Genomic DNA, 26,900 nt, shown 5'->3' on the forward strand with positions numbered 1-26,900 from the left:
AAGCTGCTTTGGCTCTCACACGAAAGATACATTGAGAAGGTACTTGAAAGGTTCAATATGAAAGATGCAAAATTTGTTATCTCTCCGCTTGCAGGCCATCACAAACTGAATTCAATACAATGTCCTACAAGTAAGAAGGAAAACAAGAAATGAGGAAAGTGCCTTACCATTCTGTTGCGGGCAGTTTGATGTATGCCATGGTATGCACTAGGCCTGATATTTCCTATGCAGTTGGATTTGTTAGCCGGTTCATGACAAATCCAAGTAAAGCTCACTAGGAAGGAGTGAAGTGGATTCTCAGGTATCTCAAGGGAACTTTGACATCTTGTTTATGTTTTGGACATGGTGATCCTGTATTGCAGGGCTATACAGATGCAGATTATGCATGTGACAATGAGCATAGGAAGTCCACATCTGGATACCTGATGATCTATGCAGCGGGAGCAGTGTCATGGCAAACAAGATTGCAGAAATGTGTTCCTACATCAACTACAATAGTTGAGTACATAACAGCAGTTGATGCCGACAAGGAAGTTTTGTGGATGAAGAACTTCTTGCAAGAGCTCGACATGAAGCACGAGAAGTATGTTATGTTTTGCGATAGTCAAAGTGCTATCCATCTTGCTAAGAATTCAAGCTATCACTCTCGAACCAAGCACATTGATGTGAAGTATCATTGGATTCAAGATGGTTTGAGTTCCAAGTTGCTGAAACTTGAGAAGATACATACTGAAGACAATGGTTCGGATATGATAACCAAGATATTGCCAAATGAGAAGCTACAAGTATGTTGCGAGGTAGCGGGCATGGCGGTGCCCCCCTCATGAGTCGGAGGGGGACATATTTGGGATATCCTCCTTGTGTGGACTGTGAGGAGATGACCATTTGAGGCCTTTTAGGCAGCCCAAAAGAGGTGCAGAAGCCCACTGCCTATTAAGGTTATGATCTAGGGTCGTTTTGGTCTTTGCACGCGAGTGGATGGGGATGTTTTACCCTCCATCCAACAGCCATCGTCTAGGGTGACGAAAATTAGTTCAGCCTTCATTGAAGAAAAAAAGAAAAAACCAAGTGAGAATGGAAAGAAAAGAAAGATTAAAGAAAGAAGCAAAGGGAGCTCCTCCCCAAGGTTGTGATGATCGAGATCCACTACTTTGTCTCCCTCAAGCTGTGGTTCCATCATCTTTGGTGAGATTGTTCCAATTCCTAGCTCTTGAGCCCCAAATCTTGTTGTGTTCATTCAAGATTCAGAAATATATATGTATGAGATCCTCTAGTGCTATCTAGAGAAGAAACTTGTTGTATCCCACATTTGATAATAGTGGAAGAGGATTTGGATAGCTTCAGCCTGTGGGTTTTCCCCTCAAGTTGAGGGGTTTTCACATAAAAATCTAGTGTCTTTTTTGTTGATGTTTGTTGATGTTCAGAAAGCTACTCTTGTCACAAGACACTTGTGTGAGAAGCGTCTTGTTTGCTAAGTAACATTTTCTCCTTCATATATGCTGCTGCATATGTTTCCTTCCATGTAAAGCAACGATCCTTGAGTTAGTACATGATAGGATGCTGAGTTTACGTTGTTTTCGCTGCAGTTTTCAGTTAATGACAAATACATTTGTGTGCTAATTCCCAACACTTACAACACGCCTTTATCATCCCCATCAACATGCACCCCCGTCGTTGTCCGCAATGAGCTCCGTGGAGGCTTGAAATTTACACATCCAGTCGAAGCACCTGCCGCCCACTCGCCCCCAACCTAAAACGCTCACTTGACACTCACGCGCTACAATGTTGTTACTTTCAACTCGATGTTGTTGTTTCTACAGGAACCTTGGATTGAAGGGCCGGACTCCTTCCTCTATTGCTGTATGCTCACTAGCATATTGATGCCAGCTCTCTTTCTGCTGCATCTTCTTCTTTGTGATGGCTCATGACTTGTCTGTAGTAGTTCTCTCTTAATAGCTGCAGTTCATCTGGTTGAGTTGTGCTCAACCTATATCCGCTTTCTTCATTCAGCTTCACTCCTTTGGCTGTGCTTTCTCTTCTTTCTATCTTATTGCCATTGTACTCTCTCATGTTCTGTTGCTGTAAGCTGTCAATGGAATTGGGCACCTGCTGATGCGTTGCTTTGTTCAGAAAAACAAAAAACAACGCGCATCCTATCGTCCTGTAATATGCAGACCGACCCACAACCATCCCCATCACCGGCGCGCGGTGCTCCCCAGTCGTCATCCCCAATGAATGAAGGATGATTCAAGGTCGAATCTGTCATGTTAATCACGCTACACCCATGCAAGTTCAGTTGTTTCCCTTATTTCAGTTAGCACATAAGCGTTTTTGTACGCAGGTTTGTTTAGGCCACACATGTGTTTTGTTCACGTTGCGGCGGCGTACGAGTCTTAGGGTAGTTTCAGTCTTCAAATCGTTTTATCTTTCCTGTAAACGTGTGATGCCGTTGGCCACGATTACGCCCGTGAGATAGCGCGGAGTAAGGGTCGTGGGCAAGAGTCTTGCGCAAGTTAGTTACTTGATGGAATAAAAAAAACGAAAAAGACGCAATTAGTTCGCGTTGCAAAAAGGTTGTGTTCGTGTGTCTCCTCTTCCGGCTGTTCGTCTCTACGACTCTGAATTTTTTGTATGGTTCCGTGTGTGCGTGTGTCCACCTCGCGTGTGTTTGTGTTCTGGGATCTGCCCTGACAGAATCACCGTGCAACCGCGAGCTGCCGCGTGCTCCGTGGAGGCTTGAAATTTCCACATCCAGTCGAAGCACCTGTCGCCCACCCTCACTTGACTCTCACGCGCCACGATCGCGCCAGCTAAAGTCGGCGCCCCTCCCCCTCCCCCTTGCCCATCCACACCGCCGCGATGCCTCCCCTGCTCCTCCTCCTCGCCGTCCTGCTCCTCTCCGCCACGGCCAACGGCTACCCGTCCACCTGCACCAACGCCACCTGCGGCGACCTCACCATCGCCTACCCGTTCTGGCTCAACTCGTCCTCGGCCTCCAGCTGCGGCTACCGCGGCCTCGGCCTCGCCTGCGAGCGCAATACCACCCTGATCCTCCCCGCCCAGTCCCACCATCGGTGCAGAGTCTCCAGCATCGACTACGACACGCGCTCCGTCTTCCTCGTCGACGACGCCGCCGCCGAAGCCCTCAACACAACCAGCTGCCCGCACCTCCACTTCAACTTCACCATCGACGCAGGCTCCGCGCTGCACCTCACCCGCTCCGACTCCAACATCACCTTCTTCTACAACTGCAAGAAGAACGCCTCATGGCCCTCTGCCGTGGAACTGACTGGCTGTCCAGACTACAACTCGAGTTCGTACGCGTTCACGGGCGATGGCTACACGGGCGCAGCGGACGAGTACGGGTGCGAGGCGGCGGTGGTGGCGCCGGTGCTGGACTCTCATAAGAAGGCCATGATGGAGGCGCCTCCCGCGTCAAGATACGTTGAGGTGCTCAAGGGTGGGTTCGAACTGAACTACAGCCCGCACTCCTTGGAGTGCGGCGTATGCGAGCGCTCCGGCGGATGGTGCGGCAACCGGCGCAACCAGTGGAACGGAGGTGCGGGGTTCACCTGCTTCTGCGACGGCGGCCCGTGCGCTAGCGGTACGTACGACTTTTCCATTCGCTCCCTAGTCATTACTCTACTTTGACCGGTGGGCGTGTGGACGTGATGACTGATGATCGAGTTCCTTGCAGTTGCGCCACACATCTTGTGACGCAACCAAGAGGGCACTCAGAGCATCCCAGCAGACGCACGGTAACGTGGCACGTTAAAAAAAGGAAAATACAGCATCGAAATAGTTTCTTTAACGCGTGAAAGGGCGCTTGCTCCAGCGGGACGTTATAACTTCACCAAACATGCTAAATTTAGCGCGCGCGTCCAACACAAATAATATATCTTCATGATTAATACATCGCGCACATTCAAACATGAGAAATAGATAAATAATAAAAATTCAACTACCTCATCGACAAACATTAAAATTTAGATACAAACTACAAGCAAATTCAAATTCAACTAGTACATCTAGACTCCTCCTCCTTCTCCTCGTTGATGTAGTCCGTCGATTACAGCATCACGTCCTCCCACCGTTCATCGTTCTGAGTTCCACGTCGTGTCCAGGTTCCCTATCTATGAAATCGCCAGTGCCTTGCGCATACGTTTTTCCTCGCGTTGCGTGGCTCGCTCCTCCTTCATGCTCGCCCAGAACTCGCTCTCGAGGACGACGTCCTCCGGATGTCACGCGCGCCACTTCGCCATGATAGCCTCGTCCCACTCGGCGATCAAGAGGCGACGCTCCTGATTGCGCTGAGCGCGGCGGTCCTGTTTGATGACCACACGCGGGGAAGGATGGGATCCTGCACTTGCTGACACGTGAAAACGTCCTCAAAATTCATCTGCGTCCTCGGATGCTGGAGGCGCCAAGCCGCCGCGTTGTACGCGCGGACGACCTCATGGACGGTTTCGAACGTGCCGAGCCCGAGGTGCATATGGTCGGAACGGATCTCGGCGTAGATAGCCCACGTGGACGGGGACGGACGCCACGATAGCCCAAGTTGCTCTGCGGGCGCAACGACATGGCGGCGGCAGGGGAGAAGACGGCGGGGGTGAAGAGAAAGGCGACGAAGGCGAGGAAGAAGGGCGCGGCGGCGGCGGGGCATTGACAGAGTCGAAGAAAGAGGCGGAGACGACGGTTGGCGAGCGCCCGTGGGCGGGATTTATAGAACACGTGGAACGCAGCGGGCCGCTGTCTATTAAAGTTGCTTTTACGTAAATGTACCAGTCTTCCTGCTGAATTGCTGATTGATCGCGTCTCACTCATCATCACATAATGTGGGGCGTGGCCTACCAAGGTCGAGTCCACGCCAAGCCTATATACGGCCACATTCGTTACCAGACGCGTGTATAATCATCAGAGTTGAAACAGTCAAAAACACACTCGTCAAAACCAAACGCCTGGCCTCTCCTGACCCTCGTCTTGCCAATGGCTCACCTACCACCACACTCGCTCTTCCTCCTCTTCCTCGCCGTCCATGGCTTCGTCGCCTCCCATGGCTTGCCTCTTCCGCCGTCTAGCACCTACAACGATTCCATGTGCTCGGAGTCGTTCTGGTGTGGCGGCGTTGACATCAAATATCCATTCTATCTGTCAAACGCGATCCAAGAAACACCCAATTACACATCCCACTACTCTTGTGGCTACACCGATATGAAGATCTTCTGCCAAGGCGAGGGGGCAACTGCGATCGCAACCCTTCCACTGGACCAATACAACTACACCGTCCACGGCATCATCTACGACAATCGCACCATCGTTCTCGGGGATAAGGAAGTCCTTAAGAGCGGCAAGTGCCCCACAGTGAGCCACAACGTGACATTCAGCTACGAGTGGCTCAACTACACCGACTCCTTGACCAACCTCACCTTCTTCTTGGACTGCTACTCCAGGCCAGGCGATCAGCAGCCTCCTGATTCTCAGGCAGAAGATTTCCAGGTCGACTGCAAAGGCATCAATTCGCCTGCAAGGCGTGGAGATGGCGTTTCCTTCGTCTTCACCTCTGAGCAAGGCAACGTTTCTGGAGAATACGGATTGGTTGAGCACTGCAGCGAGATTGTGGTCGTGCCCGTACATGAAGAAGTTCTGATGAGCGAGCCGCCCCTGTTACCGAATGATTACGGTGTCGTGCTTAAGCATGGATTCCAGTTGGAATGGAAGCAGAGCACAGAGCTGGCATGCAACCTGTGCGAGGAATCCAAGGGACGCTGCGCCCACAGCGACAACAGGCAATTCATCGGTTGCTTGTGCTCCGGTGGGAAGGTGGGTGCTCCGGACTGCAACGGCAGCGGCGCCGCTGCTGCGTATCCAGACCCTTCATCAGGTAAGTTCTTTAGAACTGCTCCTTAAATTTTATTCCCTCTGAAAAACAAATGGCCGATAGTATCCAAACCCAATTGTCTGCATCAGGTTGTGCAAAACTGATCCCGTCTGCAAAACACAAGGTTTATTTAAATTGATAAGCTCTTGAGCCTTTGAAGCTGTGGTTGGGCCGGTCAGTTTTAATTTCCGTCGGGAGTTTTTCTGCTTTCATGCTGGGCTCGTTTATGATTTCCGTCGGGGAACCCTTTACAGAAGAAGAAAAAAAACTGTAAAAGCCAATAATTAACAACTCATTTGCCAGTTGGCCCAATCATCTGGCTGGATCCTGCTCTCGATCGATACTTCTTTTCAAAACTAGTTTCATCATGCTAAGGTTAGTTCAAATCTAGTTTTGTCATGCTAAAGTTAGTTGAAATATGTATGCATTTGGCAACTCCAAAATAGATAGTTTTAATTGGAAACGGGAGGAGATGTCGGTCTCAGGAAATTGTTCTGTGGCTGTAAATCGGTCAAATTTGTATACACGCACACTAGTCTCGACGGAAAAAATCGAGAGATAGAGATGGCAGACGACTGATGACCAAGATACCGATGACCGGCATGATCCTGCCGTAGTGCCGTATATCACGTCGCCCATGCATCCTTCTCCGAAACTTCTACCCAGGACCAAGAGCCCTCGCAACATGTAAACGAAGGCATGCGGGCGGGCAGCTTACCACCGGTTTAAAGATCAAAGCAGAGAATGGAACACTACCGCTGAATTAGCTATCTAGCCAGGCAGCCATGCCTCTCTTGCCCAGCCACCACCACCAGCTGCTGCCGCTTATCCTCTTGGTTGCCGTTGCCGGCTCCCATGGCGATTCATCTGATGACACCTACGATTCCTCCATGTGCCTGAATGAACCTTCCAGCTGCGGAAGCTTGCAGATCAGCTACCCGTTCTATCTCGTCGGGAAGACAAAAGATCTCAAGGGCAACGCCGACTCGTACTGCGGATATCCTGGCCTGGGGATCTTCTGCGAAGACGACAAGAGGCCCATCCTGCAGCTCAACGGCGCCGCCAGCTACACGGTGAAGAGCATCGACGGCGCGCTAGCAACCGTCTCTCTAGCCTACCCGGAGGTCGACGACGGCAGCCCCTGCCCGAGACCAAAAACCGACAGCAACGTGACTTTGCAACAGGGATCGCTGCTGTACTTTCCTGACAGCACGGTCGATTACCTTATCTTCTTCATCAACTGCACCTTCAACTCTACCTTCCTCCAGCCGAGTAAGATCACCCCGATGAGCTGCCAAACCTTTGGCGGTGGTACAGGATCCTCGTTCGTGCTTCCGGATGATGAAGTGCCCCTCGGGCACTGGCCGCAAGCGTGCAGAAAAGTCATACAACTGCCTGTGCACAAAGACCCGATCAACTATGCTGATCCTGGATGGGAAAACGGTGGATACGCCGGCCTTCTTCGTCAGGAATTCCAGGTGGGATGGAACGCCAGCGCGAAGCCACAGGAATGTGTCCAGTGCGAGGCATCCAATCCCAAGGGACGGTGCGGTTACAGCCGGGCCGGGGTTTTCATCGGCTGCTTGTGCCCTGACGGCCGAAGTTCTTCGAATAGCACCGTTTACTGCGATAGCACCGGTAAGTTCTTCGAATATTCAACTTTTCTTTGTAGAAGTAAAAGTTGCGTGTCTACTTGTTGTGCAGCCCTGTACGTAGGTGCGTCTTTTTTGCCTTCCAAAACAGCCGTGCAGGTGTGTCTGGCATGCTCTATCGGGCTTAGGGTTGTAAGTTCGGTCTATATGGTTAATACGGTTCGATTTATTCAGTTCTATATAATTTCGGTTTTGGAAGAATAAAAATCAAAATAATCATTCAAAATTTAAAAACCGAACCATATTAATCATAATATATCAGTTCGGTTTGTTCGGTTAACCGAAAAAACAAAATTCATGCATTTGTCAATATAAGTGTAATGACTCGAGAGCACTGTTTTAGATTGTATAATATGCAAAAGGATAATCACAAGTTCTACCAACCTTAATATCATTCTGTGGTTTATTCGGTCAAGCAAAGTAGTAACCATAAATAAGTAGAAAAAGCACATGGACCGTGAAATGTATTATGTGCGGAGAAATGTGTGATGCATTCATACTGTTGCACTTTTAAAAGGTATTACACGGGGTATCTCACATATCGGTTTGTTCGGTCTATTCGGTTTCTGGGCACCAAAAACCGAACAAAAACAAAACACCGAACAACCTTAAAATTTCTCACCGAATCAAAAATCAAACCACCAAATAAACCGACAAATCGGTTAATACGGTTCGGTTCGGTTTGGTTTTTTGGTTTTCGGTTATATAATGCTCACCTCTAATCGGGCCTTTAAATTCGAAATAAAACTACGACACTTCTTTTGGATCGGAGAGAGTTTGTCGGACTGGTCAAAGGTTCAGCAAGAGGAGGGGGCCTTCCCGACATGTCCCTCTCGTCGGCTTGCCTTTGCCAGCCGTCGGAGAAACTCGCGAGGCCTCCGCAGGAAACAAAGGACCCGGTGCACGCAGCCACCCAACCGAGTTAATTGCATCATATTGAAGCGAAGGATTACAGAAAACATTCTATACATTTGTTGCAAAAAACACATTGAGGTTGCTTAATTTTTTGCAAAAAGCACGGATCCGTCTGTTGAAACGTTTTATGCACGGTTATGATAGGTAAGGTCCATTTTTAGGACAAACTGAATCTTAAACCACACTTTACTTTTCACTTTGATAATTTACCATCCCCTGAGATTGACAGGTGGGGTCGGGTCCACTTGCTAATCACACAATCCTGTGGTAAATCATCAAACCCCTGATAAAGTATGGTAAAAGATAAAAAAAAACACTTTTGGTGACGTGACGTCGCAGCTCCGTCACTAACGCCGTCGCCTCGGACTTGACGCGCTCGCCGCCGGCCGCCACGCCGGCGACCTCATGGTGCAGCTCGTCATGCTCCAGTGAATCATCTGGTACACTCTGTTGTTGTTCCTCTTCGAGTTCCGCGCCGCGCGCCTGCTCATCGCGGGGCGGTTCGCGGCCGCCGCCATCGCCGACGTGCGCGTCGACCCGGACGTCCTGTCGCTCGACGGCAGTCACGCCGAGGTCGCTGTTAATGGATGGCTTCCTCTAGAAGCGCTCAGAACACATCCAGCCAGCCGGCCGCGAACAAAGCGCGCAACAATTCCTCCCCGGATTCCATTTGGTTTCCCCTCGATTTCCTCTTCTTTTTCTCCACAGCCGCCGCCTCCTCCACTGAATCTAGCTCCCGCCGCCGGTCGTCCGGCCCCGGATTGGCCGTAGTCACCAGGCCTCTGACCCCGCCATGAGCTGCACCATGAGGTCGCGCGGCCGGCGGCGAGCGCGTCAAGTCTGAGGCGACGGTGTTAGTGACGGAGCCATGACGTCACGTCATAAAAAATGGACCCACCTATCATAATCGTGTTTAAAACACTTCACAGACGGATCAGTGCTTAAAAAATAGATAATTTTGATGCGTTTCCTGCAACGAATGTATAGAAGAATATTTTCTGCAATCATTCGCTTTAATGTGGTTGTTTTTTGCAATTAACTCTCATCAAACCCTTGGCCTAACTTCTAAAAAGAACGAATAAAGAAAAGAAAAAGATGATCCAAGATAAGGTCACGTCCTATGTGACGGACTGACCGGACGTGCTCGGGCGCGTCCGCGAGCCCTCGTATCCTTCTTATATTTGAGATAGATATGAGGGTTCGCGAACAATCCGGTTGTATAAGATGATATGAAAGATTTGATTGGGTCACTTTTTTCTTTGTTTTTCTTTTTTATCATTGACCGGACGCGTCCGCACACGTATGAGAATCATTTAAGTCGTCGGGTTGTAGATGCCCAGCTCTTTGAATTGAAACTTTTTCTTTGTAGACGTTGTTGTGTAATTGTATGTGGCATGCTCTCTCGGGTCAACTTTTTTGGAGAAGCAACTGCCTATCTCTGTCAAGTGTGATATGACATTATTGGGGATGGATTAAAGTTGCTATGTTGTCTTTGGGCATGAGTCTAAACTTGGATATGGGCAGCCCGGCCCGGACGGCCTGACCCAATCCGGCCCGAAAATCCCGGGCCTGATCCTGCCATCAGGCCGGACTAGGACCTGGAAAGTGAGCCCGGCGGGTCGGGCTCGGGCTTGTAAAAAAAATTAGCCTAGATCAAGCTGGGCCGGCTGGGCTTTTCCAGGTTCGGGTCGGGTTCAGGCCCAATTAATAGGCCTGACAATCAGACCGGGACGGGTTTGGGCCTTAGTTTTTTAGTTTGGGCTTTTTCCTGGTCCAAAACCCGGCCCTGACCGGGTTATGCTCAGGTTTACATGACATATCCATATGAATGATGTGTGTCAGGCTGCATTACATTGCTTTTTTTATATGATTGGTACTGAGACAAACTCAGAAGTGCATCATCGCCATTTTCTAATGTGCAAAATATTTAAATCATTTTCGTCACTTGACAATATTCACTTAACCATTGACATTAGTATCTGCCTTGCTGAAATACCAAGGACATGTGAACAATTAACAGTTACGCCATTCTGATCTCAAGCAAATCCGCCACCATTGATCCTAAAATTGTTAAGAGACTTGGGTCAAGATTTTATTGCTAGGAAGTAAGATCAACTTCAAGTGACGTTTTTTTTTTCTTTTAAAAAATAAGGAAATGACTGTTATTTTTCATGTTAAACTATCTCTGCCAAAGTTTGTACATAGAAATGATGATGAATTTTATTCTCGGGAAAATAAGACTGGTTGTTCCTGTAATAAAATTACCCATGTTACCTTCATTTTAAATTTGTATGGTAAACTAATTATTGTATTAGTTGTTAGTGTAAAGTTTATATTTTGTGAATAAATGCATCTTCCATCTACTCATATGCCCTCATGTTCAAATTTTGCAGGTCCTCCGAAATCGAACAAAATGATAATATGTAAGAAATATCTCTCAGCCGCATGATAAATTGTTTTGCATATTGCATCTGTAGCAAACCCTGCTTCATCTGTGTGTACTTAGCACAGTGTCCAGTTTAACTGAAAAGTGGCACTAGTTCTTCACATGCAGACTAATTCAGAGTTTATGATGCAAATATAATACCTAGCCTTTTAGAATATACAATACATTAGGTTTGCCAACAAGGGCCTTCAATAACTCGAGGTTCTCTCTACTGCATGACACTTGAAATTGAGTTCTTCTCTGTTTGCACTGATTTTTATGCCTCTACTCTTATGCAGTAAACAAAATGTAAATAAAACAGTTAACTAGAAGATCGTGTAAGTTGCTTCCCCTTGTGATGCCTTTCTCCCTTCAAATTTTCTATGCAGATGCAATAGCAGGCAGCTTGAGCATACTTATGCTGTGTGTACTCTCCTTTGCATTCTGGTTGGGCTACAAGAAGTACGGATCCAAAGGAAAATCAAAGGACACAGCAAGGATTGAGTCCTTCCTACAAAAGAATGGAACGGTCCATCCAAAAAGATACACTTATGCACAAGTGAAAAGAATGACGAGATCATTTGCTGAAAAGCTAGGTCAAGGTGGATTTGGTGCTGTTTACAGAGGCGGCCTCTCTGATGGTCATCAGATAGCAGTAAAGATGCTGAAAGATTTCAAGACTGATGGAGAGGATTTCATCAATGAGTTAGCTAGCATTAGTAGAACTTCTCATGTCAACGTCGTTACTCTCTTAGGATTTTGCTTGGAAGGGTCGAAAAGGGCACTAATTTATGACTATATGCCTAATGGTTCACTTGAAAAGTATGCTTTCAAAGATAGCTCTGAAGGTGGAAATACATTAGGTTGGGAGAAATTGTTTGAAATTGCAGTGGGAATTGCTCGAGGACTTGAATATCTGCATAGAGGATGCAATACTCGCATAGTGCATTTTGATATCAAGCCCCACAACATTCTATTGGATCAAAACTTCTGTCCAAAGATCTCTGATTTCGGACTGGCCAAGCTGTGCCTGAACAAAGAAAGTATTATTTCCATTGGTGGTGCAAGAGGAACAATAGGCTATATTGCTCCCGAGGTTTATTCGAAGCAATTCGGAGCAGTGAGTAGCAAGTCCGATGTTTACAGCTATGGAATGATGGTTCTTGAGATGGTTGGGGCAAGGGACAAGAACATCAGTCAAAATACTGAATCTAGCAGCCAGTATTTCCCACAGTGGATCTATGAACATCTAGATGAATATTGTATTGGTGCTTCTGAGATTAATGGAGAGATCACGGAGGTTGTGAGGAAGATGATAGTGGTTGGGCTGTGGTGCATTCAGCTGAGTTCTACAGATCGTCCAACAATGACTAGAGTCGTGGAGATGCTTGAAGGGAGCACAGCCGGCCTCGAATTGCCACCAAAAGTGCTCTTGAGTTGACATGTTTATATATTGTTCTCGCCAACTTGCTCCAGCATTTGCATAATAATCTGTAAACAGCTCGGACACTTCTTGCAGAATTACGTGCCTTTACCCCCGCTAACCTCTTCTCTGATTTTCACCGTGAGCCAAACCGACTCATCGTGTAAATAAATTCAGTTTATACCAATCTTCCTTGGGTGTATGTAGCCTTTTACTCCCTCTTGCTGTCCTGTCTGCGGTGTCCAAATCTGTGCTCCAGGGCTGCGATTGAGACAAACAGAGCAGCTTCCATATGTCCGCTGGCCTCCTGATTACTCCATGCACAAGAGATAATAACACGACAAGGCTGTCACTTGCAGCATCCAACTTCTTTACTCCTTCCACGTACGCTTGTTGGATCTACGTCGTATATAAAAGCACACGACACAAAAGCGTTCGCCATCTTTAAAAATGCCCGGCAAGCCGTGCGCTCTCACGATCTTGCTCTTAGCGGCGTCCGCCCTCGCCGCCGCCGCGGCGGCGGCGGCGGAGTCGGCCAACATCGCCGTCTACTGGGGTCAGAACGCCACCGAGGGCACGCTCAGGGACACATGCGGCACGGGACTCTACGCCTACGTCAACCTCGCGTTCCTCTCCATCTTCGGCGCCGGCCGTGCTCCGGTCCTCAACCTCGCCGGCCACTGCGATCCCCCGTCGGGGACTTGCGCGACCCTCGCCGCCGACGTCGCGTCCTGCCAATCCGCCGGCGTCAAGGTGCTGCTCAGCGTGGGCGGCGGCGCGCTCGGGTACAACCTCTCCTCGCCCTCCGACGCGCAGGACGTGGCCACCTACCTGTGGGACAACTTCCTCGGTGGCACCGGCACCGGCGCCGGTGCCGCGCCACGCCCGCTCGGCGACGCGGTGCTGGACGGCATCGACTTCGACATAGAGGCCCCGTCCAAGTACTACGACGACCTCGCCAGGAGCCTCACGTCGCTGTACAAGGGCGACACGGGCGGCAGGAAGTACACGCTCACCGCGGCGCCGCAGTGCCCGTTCCCCGACGCGTCCCTCGCGGCCGCGCTCGGCACGGGGCTGTTCGACCGCGTGTGGGTGCAGTTCTACAACAACCCGCCGTGCCAGTTCGCGCGCGGGGACGCGGGCGCGCTGCAGAGCGCGTGGCGGCAGTGGACGGCGGCTCTGCCGTCGGCGGCCGTGTACCTCGGCCTGCCGGCGTCGCCGGATGCTGCCGGCAGCGGGTTCGTCGACGCGGACACGCTCGTGTCGCAGGTGCTGCCGCTGGTGGAGGGCGCGCCCAATTACGGCGGGGTCATGCTGTGGAGCCGCTCCTACGACAAGGTCTCTGGCTTTAGCGTGAAGCTGCAGAGCAACTTGCAAAACCGGAACGAAAACACAGGTTGGTTGGACCTCTTCTGCTTTCAGGCTTACAGCGACCTGATACCATTTTTTTCAATTGAGAATTTGTGTTGCCCGTCCTTCATTCTAAAATCTACTCCGTATAAGCTAATGTTTTGTTTGACAAAATTACAGGGAACGGCGCATCGTCATCAGATTACAAAAGGAGAATCTGTAAGTGGTTACCTTTTGTTTTTCTGGTTATGTTTCCTTACTCAATAGAGTGGAGTGACAGTACATGCACAACCTAACTCAAGAATTTGCAAGTTGGTCGTTTCCTTGACATTTCATTTCGATGAAAATTGCAATTTTTTTACCTCCTTGTTGTTTATACTTTATACAGATACAATAGTAGGAGTCGTCGGTGGCATCTTCCTGCTGCTCCTTCTTCTTACCACTTGTTTCATCTGCCATAAGAAATACCGTGGCTCGTCGCCTCCAGTGGAGGGATCGACCACCCCTCCAAACAAAGAGCCATCTGAGCCAAAACTGGGAGCTCATCATCCAAAAAGATACACTTACTCTGAAGTGGAAAGGATGACAAAGACCTTTGCTCACAGGCTAGGCCAAGGCAGCCATGGCGATGTCTACAGAGGCAACCTCCGCGACGCGCGGCAGATCACGGTGAAGGTGCTCAAGAACTGCAAAGGCGGCGACAAGGAATTCATGAAAGAGGTCGCGGGCATCGGCGCAATATCTCACGCCAACGTCGCCCCTCTGCTAGGGTTTTGCTTGCAGGGGCCAACGAGGGCTCTGATAAACGAGTACATGCCCAATGGCTCCCTTGAGAGCTATGCTCTCAGCAGCGACGACTCCGTGGAGGAGAACTACTCGTTGTGGCTGTACTGGGAGAAGCTGTTCGACATCGCCATCGGCGTGGCGCGAGGCCTCGACTATCTCCACGGCGACGACGACGGTGCTAACGGCATGCACGTCGGCATCAAACCCCGGAACATTCTGCTGGATCAGGAGCTATGCCCGAAGATATCCGATGTTGGTGTGGCAAACCTGTGCGAGCCGTCTGCCCGCGGTGCGAGGGAGAGGGACGGCTACGACGCGCCTGAGGTGGTGTCCAGGAGATTCGGGCCGGTCACTGGCAAGTCCGATGTGTACAGCTACGGCGTGATGGTGCTGGAGATGGTCAGGGCAAAGAGGCACGTCAAGGTTGGCGCTGACACCACCGGCAAGTATTTCGCCCAGTGGCTCTACGAGCATTTGGACGAGTTCTGTGACAGTGTTTCGGACGTCAATGGCGGCACCAGAGAGCTTGTGAGGAAGATGATCATAGTCGGGCTGTGGTGCTCGCAGACGGCGCCTGCGAGCCGGCCGTCGATGAGCGGCGTCGTCGAGATGCTGGAGGGTAGCAGCGCGGACCTGGAATTGCCGAGAAGAATCCCATGAAGGGTGAAAGACATGGTTGTAAACAATGTTCATGGAAATGCACCTGCTTTTGGATTTGTGTAGTGTTGGATTTCAGAGCGCAACATGGGCACTTCATGTCGTTGTTGTCAGAAACAGGACTGGTTATAGCGTCAGATAACTTAATCTTGCAACCATATGTTTCAAAACAAGATCACCACACCCACATTTGATGGCATGACACACAAGAGCACTGCTAATGGCGAACATGTCAGAAACGGAGACGGCCAAGACGAAAACAGCTAGTAGCACCGCCCGTGCATTCCTAGCACGTAGGAACCCGCACGCGACACGCGGCCGCGGCCTCCTTGCTGCTCCGGGAGTTGATGTACCTGCCCAGGTCGGGGTCCCTGGCGTACCTGCACAGGCACCGCCTCTGCTCCCGGAGCCTGGCGCAGCACGCGCCGGACGGGGGCGCGCTCCAGAGGATCACCGGGACGCACGGCCGCAGAGCCCACGGGTCGCACTCCGAGCGCGCCGCCCGGGACGCCCCACGCACCGCGCCGGAGCCGGACGCGGCGAGCACGGCGGCGAGGAACAGCACCGCGCAGGGCTTCATGGCTTCTCGGTCACTGATTGCGGTGGACTCTGTCTGGTTTGGGGAGCAGATGAGAGGGTTTGTATGCTATTTGTAGCAGGAGAAACAGCGCAGCCGGCACCCGCGCCATGCTCTGTATGGAGCTATCGTGCCGCCAAGATTTTTAAAAAGGCTTTCGAATTGCACGGTTGCGTAGACGGCACAGCACGGGCATTCCCATGAGCGCTTGCGACTCCGGCACTGCTTCGGAGCCCGGGTAGCGTGAAGCATGCTGCTGCTGCTGCTTACGTTTGTTAATTGATTAATTGATTAATACTGTATGAGAGATATGAGTGCACCGATGAAATTGTCTGGGCTGAAAACATCCAACCAAGTGTTGGTAACAGCGAGCCTAGTGACAGGTGTTGAACAGATTTTCCAATGCTTTTTTTAGAAACGGAGGCACAAGATTTGCCAATGTTGAGCAATGGCGAAATGACGTTACTGGACTAAGGGCCGGTATTTTTGGTAGCTTTTTAGGCCACCTATCCTGCTTATTCTAGAAGTCTAACTAAAAATATACTGTATTTTTAGAAGTCTATTCGTCAAATCTTAATTAATAGGCTTCTACAGAGATAAATGTGGTTGGGCTTCTAGAATGAATAAGAGACAGCTTATTTCAGCTTATTCAAAAAACTATCAAAAGAACTGACCCTAAAAAGGCTAAGAGCATCTCCAATAGATGTTGTATATTTTGATGTTGTGACAAAAAAGTGTGTTTTACAACACAAAAAAACAGTCAAGTCCAACAGATGTTGTATATTCGTGTTATAAATCTCCAACTCTAATAGATGTTGTAAACGATGTTGTAAAAATCAGCCGGCTGCCAAGCTGCTGTTATGCTGTTGTTGTTCGGCTGCACAACCACTGTTGGTTGGCTGCCAGCCACATTTGCATAATTTAAAACAACACAAAATGAAATAAAAAAATATACATGTCCACAATATCAAATTATTACATAGTTCATCAAATCCACAACATCAAATGCATCACACATACAACATAGTTTTACACAATACACAAACAACTAAATGAAACTAGATGGCCCTCGCACAATAGCATATTGGGATTGCAATATTCCAAAAGCCCTCTCAACATCTTTCCTAGCCGCCACTTGTGCATTGTGAAAGATGAGTTCTTTCTTACCTTGGGGTTTGGAAATTGGCTTGACAAATGTACTCCACCTTGGGTACATGCCATCCGTAAGATAGTACCCATAATTGTATGTGTGGCCATTTGCCTCAAGGGTCACCGGTGGTCCTTCTTCATTTGCTAACTTGGCAAAAAGAGGTGACCGGTCGAGCACATTGATGTCATTGCAAGATCCAGGCATGTCAAAGTATGCATGCCAAATCCATGTTTGATGATATGTCCAAGCAACCCTGCACAATTCCTCCTCTGCTCGAAGCTTCGATCATGTTGCTTCACAGAATTGCAAATATGGATGAACAAGTCTTTGGACATTCTGAACCGGCGCTGAAAATATTTATCCGGAACAACGGGTTGTGGAACGAAGTAGTTGCGCATCAACCTTTTGTGCGCTTCCACCCGTTCTCTCCGAATGAAAGCACGTCCATAAACGGAAACTACCGCGTGTTTGCTAGTTCCCCTTGTGCATCGCCACAAGCATTGCAATGTCTTCTTCTTCGTTCAAATCAAATTCATCATCCGATGAGGATGAGTAATTGTCCACGTAAGAAGAACCACACGAGCTCATCTACAATGCGGAAAATCAATGGTAAACTACTTTGCATGCAACAAAAAAGGTCAAGTTCATCTATTTTTACCTTCTGGAATTTTGTCGAACACCTTGCTTGCGAGGTGGAAGAAATCGGCTGGCGGTGCGGTCAGCAACCGGGCGGCGGAGCGGTCAGCAGCCGGGAGCAGTCAGCCAGAGACGGAGCGCAGCGGAGCAGGTGGGCGGCAGAGAGGAGCGGTGAGCAGGCCGATGGCGGCCACTTCACCGAGAAGGGGGAGCCGTCGGGTGCGCGGGCGGCGGCTACACCTGCACCGCGGGCCGTTGGGCGGCGACGACTACACGGCCAAGGCAGAAGCCTACCCCATCGCCTCGGCCAACTAGAGAAGCTCCGGCCGCCATGAATTTGGCCTGTGGCCGGGACCAAATCGGGCAGCTCGCGGTGGCGCGCCGGCGAGAAAGGCGGCCGGGAACGGGTCGGCGAAGTCGCGGCGGGCTCGGCGTGGTCGGGAGGCGGCGAGTTCGGGCAGCGGCTAGCGGGCGCGGGGAAGGAAACGAAAGAGCAGTTGGGGGTTGGCGCGTGGCTGGTTGTTTTATAACACCTAGCCTTTGTGTTGTATATTTGCAACATCAAAGTCAAATTTTTACAACACTTGAAGCTGGTGTTGTAAAAAAAATTACATATACAACACTGTTGAAGCACTATTTTTGGGCTTAAGTGTTGTATAAGTTAGTTATTTTTACATATACAGACTTATTGGAGATGCTCTAACAATCAACAAGGCAGCGACGAGCACCGTGAGAGATAAGAAAGACAGCAGCAAGCATCTTCATGGCCGGGTCACGGAAACTCTCACGCTGGAGTAGGAGACGGCGAGTGCAGCGTGCCAGGATGCGTCGCGAGTTCACGGTCAGAACCCCATCGATGTTGACAGAATATCCGCAATTCCGGGCAAAATCGATATTTCTGACCTTTCTGATGAAAAAATTCATAAACTGAACCATGTTTGAAATTTTTCGCTGAACTGATCCTTTTGTGTGGCGTCCAATACACACGCGTCACACTACCAATACACACGCGTCACACTACACTATATGACGCCTTAGACGTAGGCGTCATACTCCCGTCCACGCTGGCGTCCGATCCCACCGCACTGCACCCCCAGCAGGTGTGACGCCTAAGCCTCACGCGTTGCACTCACGGTAGTGTGGCGCCGAGTGCTTAGGCGTCACACCCTGGTGAGAGGCCGGCGGCCATGGCGAGAAAACGCGAAAGGAGGCTGGGGATTTGACGGATCCGAGCACGAGGAATCCATTCCCGGTGACGATGGGCCTTGGGATGATGCGGACGGGCGAGCTCCATGGGCGGCGGCGACGAGATTCTGTTCTGTTCCTGACACAGAGAAACGAAGCAAGACGAGAGAGTTCAGAGGAGGAAGGAGGTGCTCATATGGAGGATCCTGACACGGGCGGGGCGGCGCCATGGAGATGGAGGGGGCCAATGAGCCAACCCGACCGGAGCACTTTGGGCCCGTTGGGGGAGCTAACACCGACAGGAACTGCGGCTATCCCCCATGCCTTGCCGGTGCACCAAGCTTCAGAGGCACACCGCGAAGTGAACCGGGAGCTGGGGCGCGCGACGTCGGCACGCAACGCAGCGGGAGCCGAAGGCCGGGCGCGGCAGCGGGAGAGGAGCTGGAGGCGCGGGCCCGGCACGGTGCGGGCAAGGCGCTGGGTAGAGCGGGGGCAGGTGCAGCTCCTGCTGGTTGAGGACGACGACAGCGAGGTGAGACCGGCTTGGGTGCCTTGTCTGTTTAAGGATCGTGGCTGTCGTGATTGAGTGAATCTGTGTGCGTCCTCCTCCTTTTTTTTATCTTCGTTCTGAACTCTGTTCTTTCAAAATAGTTGTTGATAGTGCACACCGCCGTAGCAGACTCACGTGGAAGTTGCACGAAGCCTCCAACACTTTGCGGACGAAGCTACCCTTCCATTGTCGTTCCTATGCAGGAAGAAGAGATAGAGATGAAGCTAAGAGACAGAGAAAGGAGAAGAGAAAACGAAGGCAGAGGGGCGATGATGGCCTGGTCGACGGGGAGACGAGGAGCAGCGAATAAGTGAGGGTGTGGCACATGCTGAAGAGTGCGGTGCGGTGGGGTCAGACGCCAGCGTGGACGGGAGTATGACGCCTACGTCCAAGGCGTCACATAGTGTAGTGTGACGCCTATGTGTTGGGCACCACATAAAAGGGTCAGCTTAGCGAATTTTTTTAAATACGGTTCAGTTTGTGATTTTTTTCATTAGAGAGGTTAGATTTGTCGATTTTGCCGCAATTCCGGCAAGCTTCTGGCATAAACTACTGGCAAACAGCTAAACCTGCTTCTAGGCTGTAACGAAGAAAACATCTACTACCTGGTTGAAGGAAACCCTTGCCCTGCATCAGTTTATTCCCATCCCTCAATGGCTCATCCTCCTACAGGCCAAGCTATCCTTTCCTTGCCAACTAGGCTCCCTACCCTTTAGAGGTCATACTAGCATTCAGGTGCCTATAAAGATGCAATTTCTGCAACTAAACATATCAGACATAACAAATCAATCAAGGTGAACGTCCCAAACGCGTGAAGCCATGCCGCCTCATTTCCCCAGCAATCCCGACCATGGATCACACGTCGCAAGGCCATTCCACAGGCACAAGTCGATCCACCGGATCCTGGGCGGAGGGAAAGGTGCGCCGTTCTTGTTCTGTTTCTAGGCGATTACCCTACACTATCTTCATTACCATAGTTTCTCTCCAAGTCGATGTAGTAGTTATGGACACCGGTGTTAGGGTTTTGCAGCCGCGGACGTTCTGCTGTGGAAGAACAGGAATGTGTCTGTTGGGGTTCTCGCTGGGGCCACGTTGACATGGTTCCTGTTCGACGTGGTTGAATACAATGTGGTTCCGCTCCTTTGCCAGATCGCCATCTTCGCTACGCTTGCCATCTTCATCGCGTCAAATGCCGCACCACTCTTCGACAGGCATGACTTCCTTTTTTCCATAGAGAGGAGATGTCCCAGTATTTATTTATTTTCCGAGCAACTATCCCAGCATTTAGCTTTCAAGAATATCGAAAGGTCAGCTGACCAATTTCAAATTGCAGAGCCCCACCAAGGATACCAAAAGTCGTCATCTCTAAGCACGCCTTCAGAGAAATGGCCTTGACCATTCACCACAAATTGGAATATGCTCTATCTCTTCTTTATGATATCGCATGTGGAAATGATCTGAAGAAATTCCTCATGGTACTAAATCCACTTATTTGCCACGTATCTTTGACAAGAAAAGACAGACCATGTGACAAGTCTTGTTCCAGACCGATATTATGGATTAATACAGACACTTTAAAGATCTATAAATCAACCTGATTAGACACGACGCACCACTCAAAACAACGTCTTTAGCCAATAATTCACAACGTTATTTTGCTATTGCTCTTCCAAGTTAAACTTGTACTGACATTCAAATTGTTTCTATCGTTAAGGTGGTAGGATCCCTGCTGGTATTGTCAGTGATTGGAGGTTCTTGCAGCTTCACAAGCCTACTCTATGTTGGTAAGTAGAATAGAAAATAGCAAGGTGCAACAAAACCAAATACAAAAGGTAGAACTAACTAGCTAGTAACTACAGAAAGAATGCTAGGAGAACACATAAACTAATGCAGTCTCACAGAAAAATATAAAACTGAAATTCCAAATACTATAACAAGTATGTGCTTCTTACTTCCACAGGATTCTTGTGCGCCCACACTTTGCCAGTGTTGTACCAACAATACGAGACACAAGTTGACCATCTCATTGCAAGGGGTGGCCAAGACATCAAGAAGTTCTATGAGAAGGTTGATTCCAATTTGCTCAACAAAATACCAAGAGGCCCTGTCAAGACGAAATTCAGATAAAATAAACACCATGAAGCTGTCAGGGCATAATAGTAATTCCTACCAAGATACTAGAGTAGATTTCAAGAAAAATGAACCAACTATAAGAAAATATGATTGAACAAACCAAGTCCCAGATGAGCGAAGCTGATGAAACACCAGTTGAGTTCAGACCTGACTGCTAGCATTCAGATGTGCGGTACCTGTTAATGTATACAAGCATACTCCATCAGCTAAGCAATCGACTCCCTCCGTCGCATAATGTAAGACGTTTTTGCAAGCTAATATAACTTGCAAAAATGTCTTATATTGCAAGACGGAGGGAGTATATGAGAAGAGCTGTGATGCTATAATCTCAAAAAAAAAAGTATGTCACTACCAAGAATTCAACTCTGCTCATTTTCAATTGTGGCACCAATGAGACTGTACATTCATGACACATGAAAAGTGTACAATACAGCATAGCAAAAAAGGCAAACAGAAAGAATTACATGGCTTTCCAAGAAAAGAAAACAGGACAATCATTGCCTTCTGACATTTGTAGTAGTGATGGAATGTGTTCCTGTGTTTACTAATACAAACATAACAATTATTATTTGCATTGCAAAACTATGAAATCAAACACTGCCATGACTAGTTACAAAGATTCGCCCAAGACACAAACGTCTTGAATCTGGTGTAGAATAGGACCATGTGATCGAGACATCAGAGCCCTTGGCTTTTTCTTAATTCAGTAGATGAAATGTCTATGCGGAACTTCTCCTCTGGTATAGGGATAAACATGTCCTTCAACTCTGTTGGAATGTTCAAATCTTCAAGGACCTTCAATACAAATAGTGAAGTACGTAAGCAGACAAAGAATTTCAGTGCATGTAAAACAAAACATCAAGGTCATCTCATACCTTGAATACTCCTTCAATCTCTCGACCACCAACCAGAAATGTTGTGCCAGTGCTTTTACATTCAAGAAGAATCTCCAGCATTCTGTTGTAGTCACCTCCATAATACTTAGGCTGCCATGAGTAAACTTCATTTAGTTTGGGGAAATAAAACACTCAATTTTCAAGCACCCATTCTAAGATAGCATTCAGAACTGAATTTGAGAATTATATGTCTCGGCCAAATATATCCTGAATAACAAATCAGTTTATGTTTATAACTTACAATAATGGCATCTAAATCAGATCTACATGAAATTTCACTTGTTACGGTTATACTGAATGTTGCATTGATGCTAGGTGCCCAGGTGAAAAGATTTGCTTGCGTAAGAAAAGGATTCTTTTGGAATTGGGCATATCATTTTACTAACATGTTTGGTAGGGGTGTCCATTTGTAGAAACCAATGCAGAAATGCAGTCTGGGCTTTGAAAGAGCTCAATACTGTGAATGCTGAGTTGAGCAGTTGGTATTTTATTTTATTTTACTTAACCATGTCAGTAGATGCTGGGTTTTTCTTTCACATAACTAAATGACATATCACATTTCATATTCAGAAGTAAGCATGAGCTGAGAAGAAACTAAAAGAATGCCACAGAGCATCTTATTATTAATTATATCTATAAATAATCCGAGGAACCGGCAGGACCACTGCCTTTTTATTTAGAAGAATGCCACAAAGCATTTTATCATTAATTATATCTAATGAAAAAGGGAACACTTGGTAAGCTAATTTTACAAAGCAAACTAACTGCTCGGTAATCTAACGGTCAGCTCCAGCAAGCTTACATTTACAAGCCTAGCTGCAGTATCTGCACCAATTATAAAAGCACTGCCTGGGAAAAGTTCTGCCTTCTTATAAAAGTATGGTTGGTTAGATATGACCACATTCTTCCCTGCATCAAAAAGAATCAAAGACTCGCATAGTCACTGATTAATTGGATGATTTTTCCCTTAAAGATAAACATAGTTTTATCTTGCCACACAAAGCCAAAGAAACAGAGGTAGTAGATGGTGATTGGTAAAACAAAGTAAGAAGCATGTCTGGACACATCTGTGTCCCAGAATCACTGTTAAATGATATATCAGCAAACATGACTACATGACTGAATACGAAATTATACCTCTGTAACCTCAAACTAAAGCACATTCATTAGACTGGCATAGCAATCGAATAAGAGCACTAGGAATATAGCCAAATAGAGGGTAGGCCACATGATAAATAGTTCGAAAGAAAATCCAAGTATGACTGTAATACTATGCACTATAGCAGTTAGTCATAGTCATACCTGCTTTTCTGAATTGCTCAACACGGCGCTTAATTTCTGCAATAGACAGGGGGGGTTTGTCGGCATTTATTGCTGATATCTCAAAGCACGGAAACCCATCATCACACATGCTGCAATGAGCGGATCCATGAAAAAAGGTCAAATACTCTTTGGGGACTTCAGCAAGCAAAAGGTTTAATAAAATAATGTAGCATATATTTTCTACACAAACAGCTATATCAAAATGTATTGCATTATCATTTTTCCATTAAGTCACTACTGTAAGAAACATTTCCAGTTTAACAAAGTACAATTTACACCACATAACTCCATACCCAATTTTACATATTTTTACCTTGATAAATTTTAGGATAACAAAATTCAATTGTACAAATAGTTGATTTCATTATATCTCACCTTCCAATTTAGCAGAGCAAATTATACACCACATTATTGTGTATAATTTTAATATATTCTCGCATTGCTAATTTTTAGAATGACATAATCCAGCTGTGCAAATGTTTGATTTGATTATATCTCACCTTGATGCAACTTCTAACAACTTAAGGTGACCATCATGCAAGGGATTGAATGAACCAGGTAGAATTAGTTTCCTGTCAAAGTTCTTTTCCGTTGGATCTACAAATCACGATACTAATATGATTAAGAATGAAAATGAAAAAAATCTGGTACGAAAAAAGATAGCAACTTTGAGCATCAGGTATACCAGCAAAGTGGTATACTTTCATGCAGACTTGACCATCAATAACTTGCTGGAGCTCTTGGTCTTCATCAAATTGTTCCACACTTTCTTTTGGAATTTCAGGTTCTTGAACGTCTGACTGAATGGTTGCAGAAACTCTGCATGCATCAGCGATTGCCTGGAGCACAGTAGATTTTTGTAAGGAAGAGAGCTAACTGTGAATATCGCTTAAGGAAAAGTAACGTTAATCCTGAGACAATGATCTCAGGATTGCTTGCTCCTATTCACTAATCTACTAAACTGTTATCAATCAGAACTAGTATATATGGAGTATATAACAAACCTTAAGCACAAAGCAGCTTGAGACCTTGTCTTCTTCCTCTCTGCTCCGTAAACCCTACATAAAGATGCTATAGAAGTTTTTCTCCAAAAAATACTGTAAATGCCAGGATGCAAAAATTGCCCAGAAGCACAGCATAATCATGACATTGATCCCGGAGAAATGCTTTGTTAAGAGTAAAGAGTATTGGTAGTACCTTCGACAATGTTACATGTGATGTCCTGAGGCAATTTTGTGTGCGCGTTGACACATAAAACCTGTTTGAACACGAGTTTCAAATATCATATAGAGCAGAAAGACGCAAACTTAACAAACTTAAATGCTATTATCATAGTAAAGAGAAAAAGATCCACTGCTACCCCAAAAGCTGGGAATTGTGCGTAATACATCATGTATTCAGGCTCCTGTCATAGAAACTAGAGCAACAAAGCTCTAAATGTCATAGGCACATTAAAAAAATTGTAAGCAAGAAGTTAATTCGTATCAATAATAGGTTAGCTTATGTATGTTCATATCACATGTTATGTCGACATGCTAGTATAGTCACTGCCCTAATTTGATGAACATTTAATGTTTTAAACTTGTACCCAGTTAACTAACTTTAATAACTTCTTGCAAAAAAAAACTAACTCTAATAACTGATAAGCTTTGGGTTAGGTACTGTAACTATTACTGAATAATAGAACCACTCAAGGGATCATGGTATAAATGCAGGTATGCGACTCCAACTCAAAATCATGGTTCTTGATTTTAGTTTCTCTGCCCAGCCAATTCTTCCATTTCTACGTCATAGCAGAAGAGGGCAAACAAATTCCAATTTCAACACGGCGATAGATGTTGTCATCCTACCTAATCCATGATCTTGTGCATTCAACTTACTCATGCACTTCTCCTATGTTTCAAAATTCCAAAAGTTATCTCAATATATATCTTGCAAATGACCTGCTATGGTCACTAGAGACCCTGTATTGGCTGCAACATGATCTTTAGTTATACTTTTGCTCTCTTTTTAACCGTGAACCATGGAACAGCCGCAGGACACCATCATCTTTTGACGATTTCCTAAGCCAGTGGTAACTCCTTGTTTTATGGTTTTGTTGCAACGCACGGGCATTGCGCTAGCAACTATAAAATCTTTGGTGGTTTCCTTCTTCCTCAAATTATTGCTACTGTAAAAAGGGGGGAGGGGGGGAGGCATACCTGTGGTCGCCATGTTTTGGACGTGAGCTAGCGAGAGACCCAGTAAATCCAACACCCATTACTTGTAGACCTGCGAGTATTCTCACCCGGTTACTTAAATTCATGGCAAACACAGATTATGTTGTGTGCAGAATGTAAGCCCGTGTGCGGAATGATCGACAGATCCCGCGATATGAAGTTAAGGGGCAGAGACCTGGTCCAGAAAGTTTCAGGGCACGGTTGAACGCGGCCAGTGCCATGTCCTCTGCAGCCTGCTTACTCGTGAATTGCAGCGGCAACTAGAAACCAAAAGCATGGTCGGTCGGTTGGTCAGTCTGATGGCTCCAAAGTCCAAAGGGGTCCGAGTACGGGAGTATGCGGTCGCGTTTACCTTGCCGAGCAGCTGCGCCATGGAGGCCCTGGAGTAGGGTACGACGACCTCGAGTACGCTGCCGGAAGCGCCGGGCACGGAGAGGAGCCAACCGACCGCCTGCGGCGGTCGAGGTGTCGGACAGTTGGAATCTGGCGAGTACAGATTTACAGTAGAGCTGCCGCGGGGGAGCAGAAGAAGAGGGCGGTACCTGGGAGGCGCCGCCGGCGAGATAGATGACGGCTTGGGCTCGAGACGAGTGGATGGCCTCCACGGCGGCGCGGACCCAGGTCTCCATCACGATTCTTTGGGGACGACGGGGGCAATTCGTCCGGTCAGGCAGCCAACGGTGATGCCGTCCCAACCGGCATCAAAGATTTCTTTTTTATTTTTCTTGCAATGGACATCAAAGATTTTTTGAAACGCTCACGTGAAAACACTCATCCCTACGAACACATACATGCATACTATCTCCATAAGCATTTTTGAGAGACAAAACCGACATGTCATTTTAAGATTGACGAAGTTATTAAAGACGACTTGTACCCAACGGAATGTTCTCCTTTCAACGAATGTGCATTGTCAAAAAATCTAAAATAAATTCAGAAATAAACTCGAGCAACGGGATCCGAACCCTCATAGGCTAGAAATATCGTTGTCCACTTAACCATCCAACCGAGTTTCTTCTAGGGATAACCATCCAACCGAGTATCTTTCCTCAATATAAATCTCATCACGTCTCTTAAACATATGGATTTTCAAGTGGGTCCTTTTTGCACCTCCTCAAAAGACCCATTCCCAATGTCCGACTTCA

At 47.6% G+C, this 26,900-nt stretch overlaps 6 protein-coding genes across 8 annotated transcripts; 4 read left to right on the forward strand and 2 right to left on the reverse strand.

The window, feature by feature from the left end:
• Positions 1-2,781: 2,781 nt before the first annotated feature.
• LOC123444154 (LEAF RUST 10 DISEASE-RESISTANCE LOCUS RECEPTOR-LIKE PROTEIN KINASE-like 2.1) lies at positions 2,782-12,482 on the forward strand. Of its 3 annotated transcripts, none has more exons than XM_045120784.1 (3): positions 2,782-3,604; positions 10,839-10,868; positions 11,260-12,482. In XM_045120784.1, exons 1-3 carry the CDS (start codon positions 2,860-2,862, stop codon positions 12,309-12,311), a joined length of 1,827 nt encoding a protein of 608 aa, XP_044976719.1. In that variant the 5' UTR covers positions 2,782-2,859; the 3' UTR covers positions 12,312-12,482. The 3 variants fall into 3 exon arrangements, with proteins under 3 accessions (XP_044976719.1, XP_044976717.1, XP_044976718.1); XM_045120782.1 differs by lacking the exon at positions 2,782-3,604 and adding an exon at positions 4,814-5,881; XM_045120783.1 differs by lacking the exon at positions 2,782-3,604 and adding an exon at positions 5,888-7,516.
• A 261-nt stretch (positions 12,483-12,743) lies between these two features.
• Positions 12,744-15,128, forward strand: LOC123441832 (PR5-like receptor kinase). Its single transcript, XM_045118044.1, has 3 exons — positions 12,744-13,689; positions 13,824-13,862; positions 14,032-15,128. Exons 1-3 carry the CDS (start codon positions 12,744-12,746, stop codon positions 15,087-15,089), a joined length of 2,043 nt encoding a protein of 680 aa, XP_044973979.1. The 3' UTR covers positions 15,090-15,128.
• Positions 15,129-15,229: 101 nt separating this feature from the next.
• Positions 15,230-15,666, reverse strand: LOC123444156 (non-specific lipid-transfer protein 2-like). Its single transcript, XM_045120785.1, has one exon. It carries the CDS (start codon positions 15,664-15,666, stop codon positions 15,373-15,375), a length of 294 nt encoding a protein of 97 aa, XP_044976720.1. The 3' UTR covers positions 15,230-15,372.
• Positions 15,667-17,894: 2,228 nt separating this feature from the next.
• LOC123444158 lies at positions 17,895-19,501 on the forward strand. Its single transcript, XM_045120787.1, has 2 exons — positions 17,895-19,166; positions 19,286-19,501. The coding sequence occupies exons 1-2, from the start codon at positions 18,708-18,710 to the stop codon at positions 19,496-19,498; spliced, it is 672 nt and encodes a 223-aa protein (XP_044976722.1). The 5' UTR covers positions 17,895-18,707; the 3' UTR covers positions 19,499-19,501.
• A 4-nt stretch (positions 19,502-19,505) lies between these two features.
• LOC123444159 (reticulon-like protein B9) lies at positions 19,506-21,907 on the forward strand. Its single transcript, XM_045120789.1, has 5 exons — positions 19,506-20,103; positions 20,215-20,395; positions 20,518-20,659; positions 20,899-20,968; positions 21,145-21,907. Exons 1-5 carry the CDS (start codon positions 20,004-20,006, stop codon positions 21,309-21,311), a joined length of 660 nt encoding a protein of 219 aa, XP_044976724.1. The 5' UTR covers positions 19,506-20,003; the 3' UTR covers positions 21,312-21,907.
• On the reverse strand, positions 21,667-26,441 carry LOC123444157. Its single transcript, XM_045120786.1, has 12 exons — positions 26,298-26,441; positions 26,108-26,206; positions 25,931-26,015; positions 25,738-25,807; positions 24,734-24,794; positions 24,541-24,594; positions 24,222-24,375; positions 24,037-24,133; positions 23,516-23,625; positions 23,016-23,122; positions 22,193-22,303; positions 21,667-22,112 (listed from the first exon to the last, which is right to left on the reverse strand). Exons 1-12 carry the CDS (start codon positions 26,382-26,384, stop codon positions 21,996-21,998), a joined length of 1,152 nt encoding a protein of 383 aa, XP_044976721.1. The 5' UTR covers positions 26,385-26,441; the 3' UTR covers positions 21,667-21,995.
• Between the last annotated feature and the right edge of the window lie 459 nt (positions 26,442-26,900).

The sequence above is a fragment of the Hordeum vulgare genome, chromosome 3H (assembly GCF_904849725.1).
Source record: "Hordeum vulgare subsp. vulgare chromosome 3H, MorexV3_pseudomolecules_assembly, whole genome shotgun sequence".
NCBI lineage: Eukaryota > Viridiplantae > Streptophyta > Magnoliopsida > Poales > Poaceae > Hordeum > Hordeum vulgare.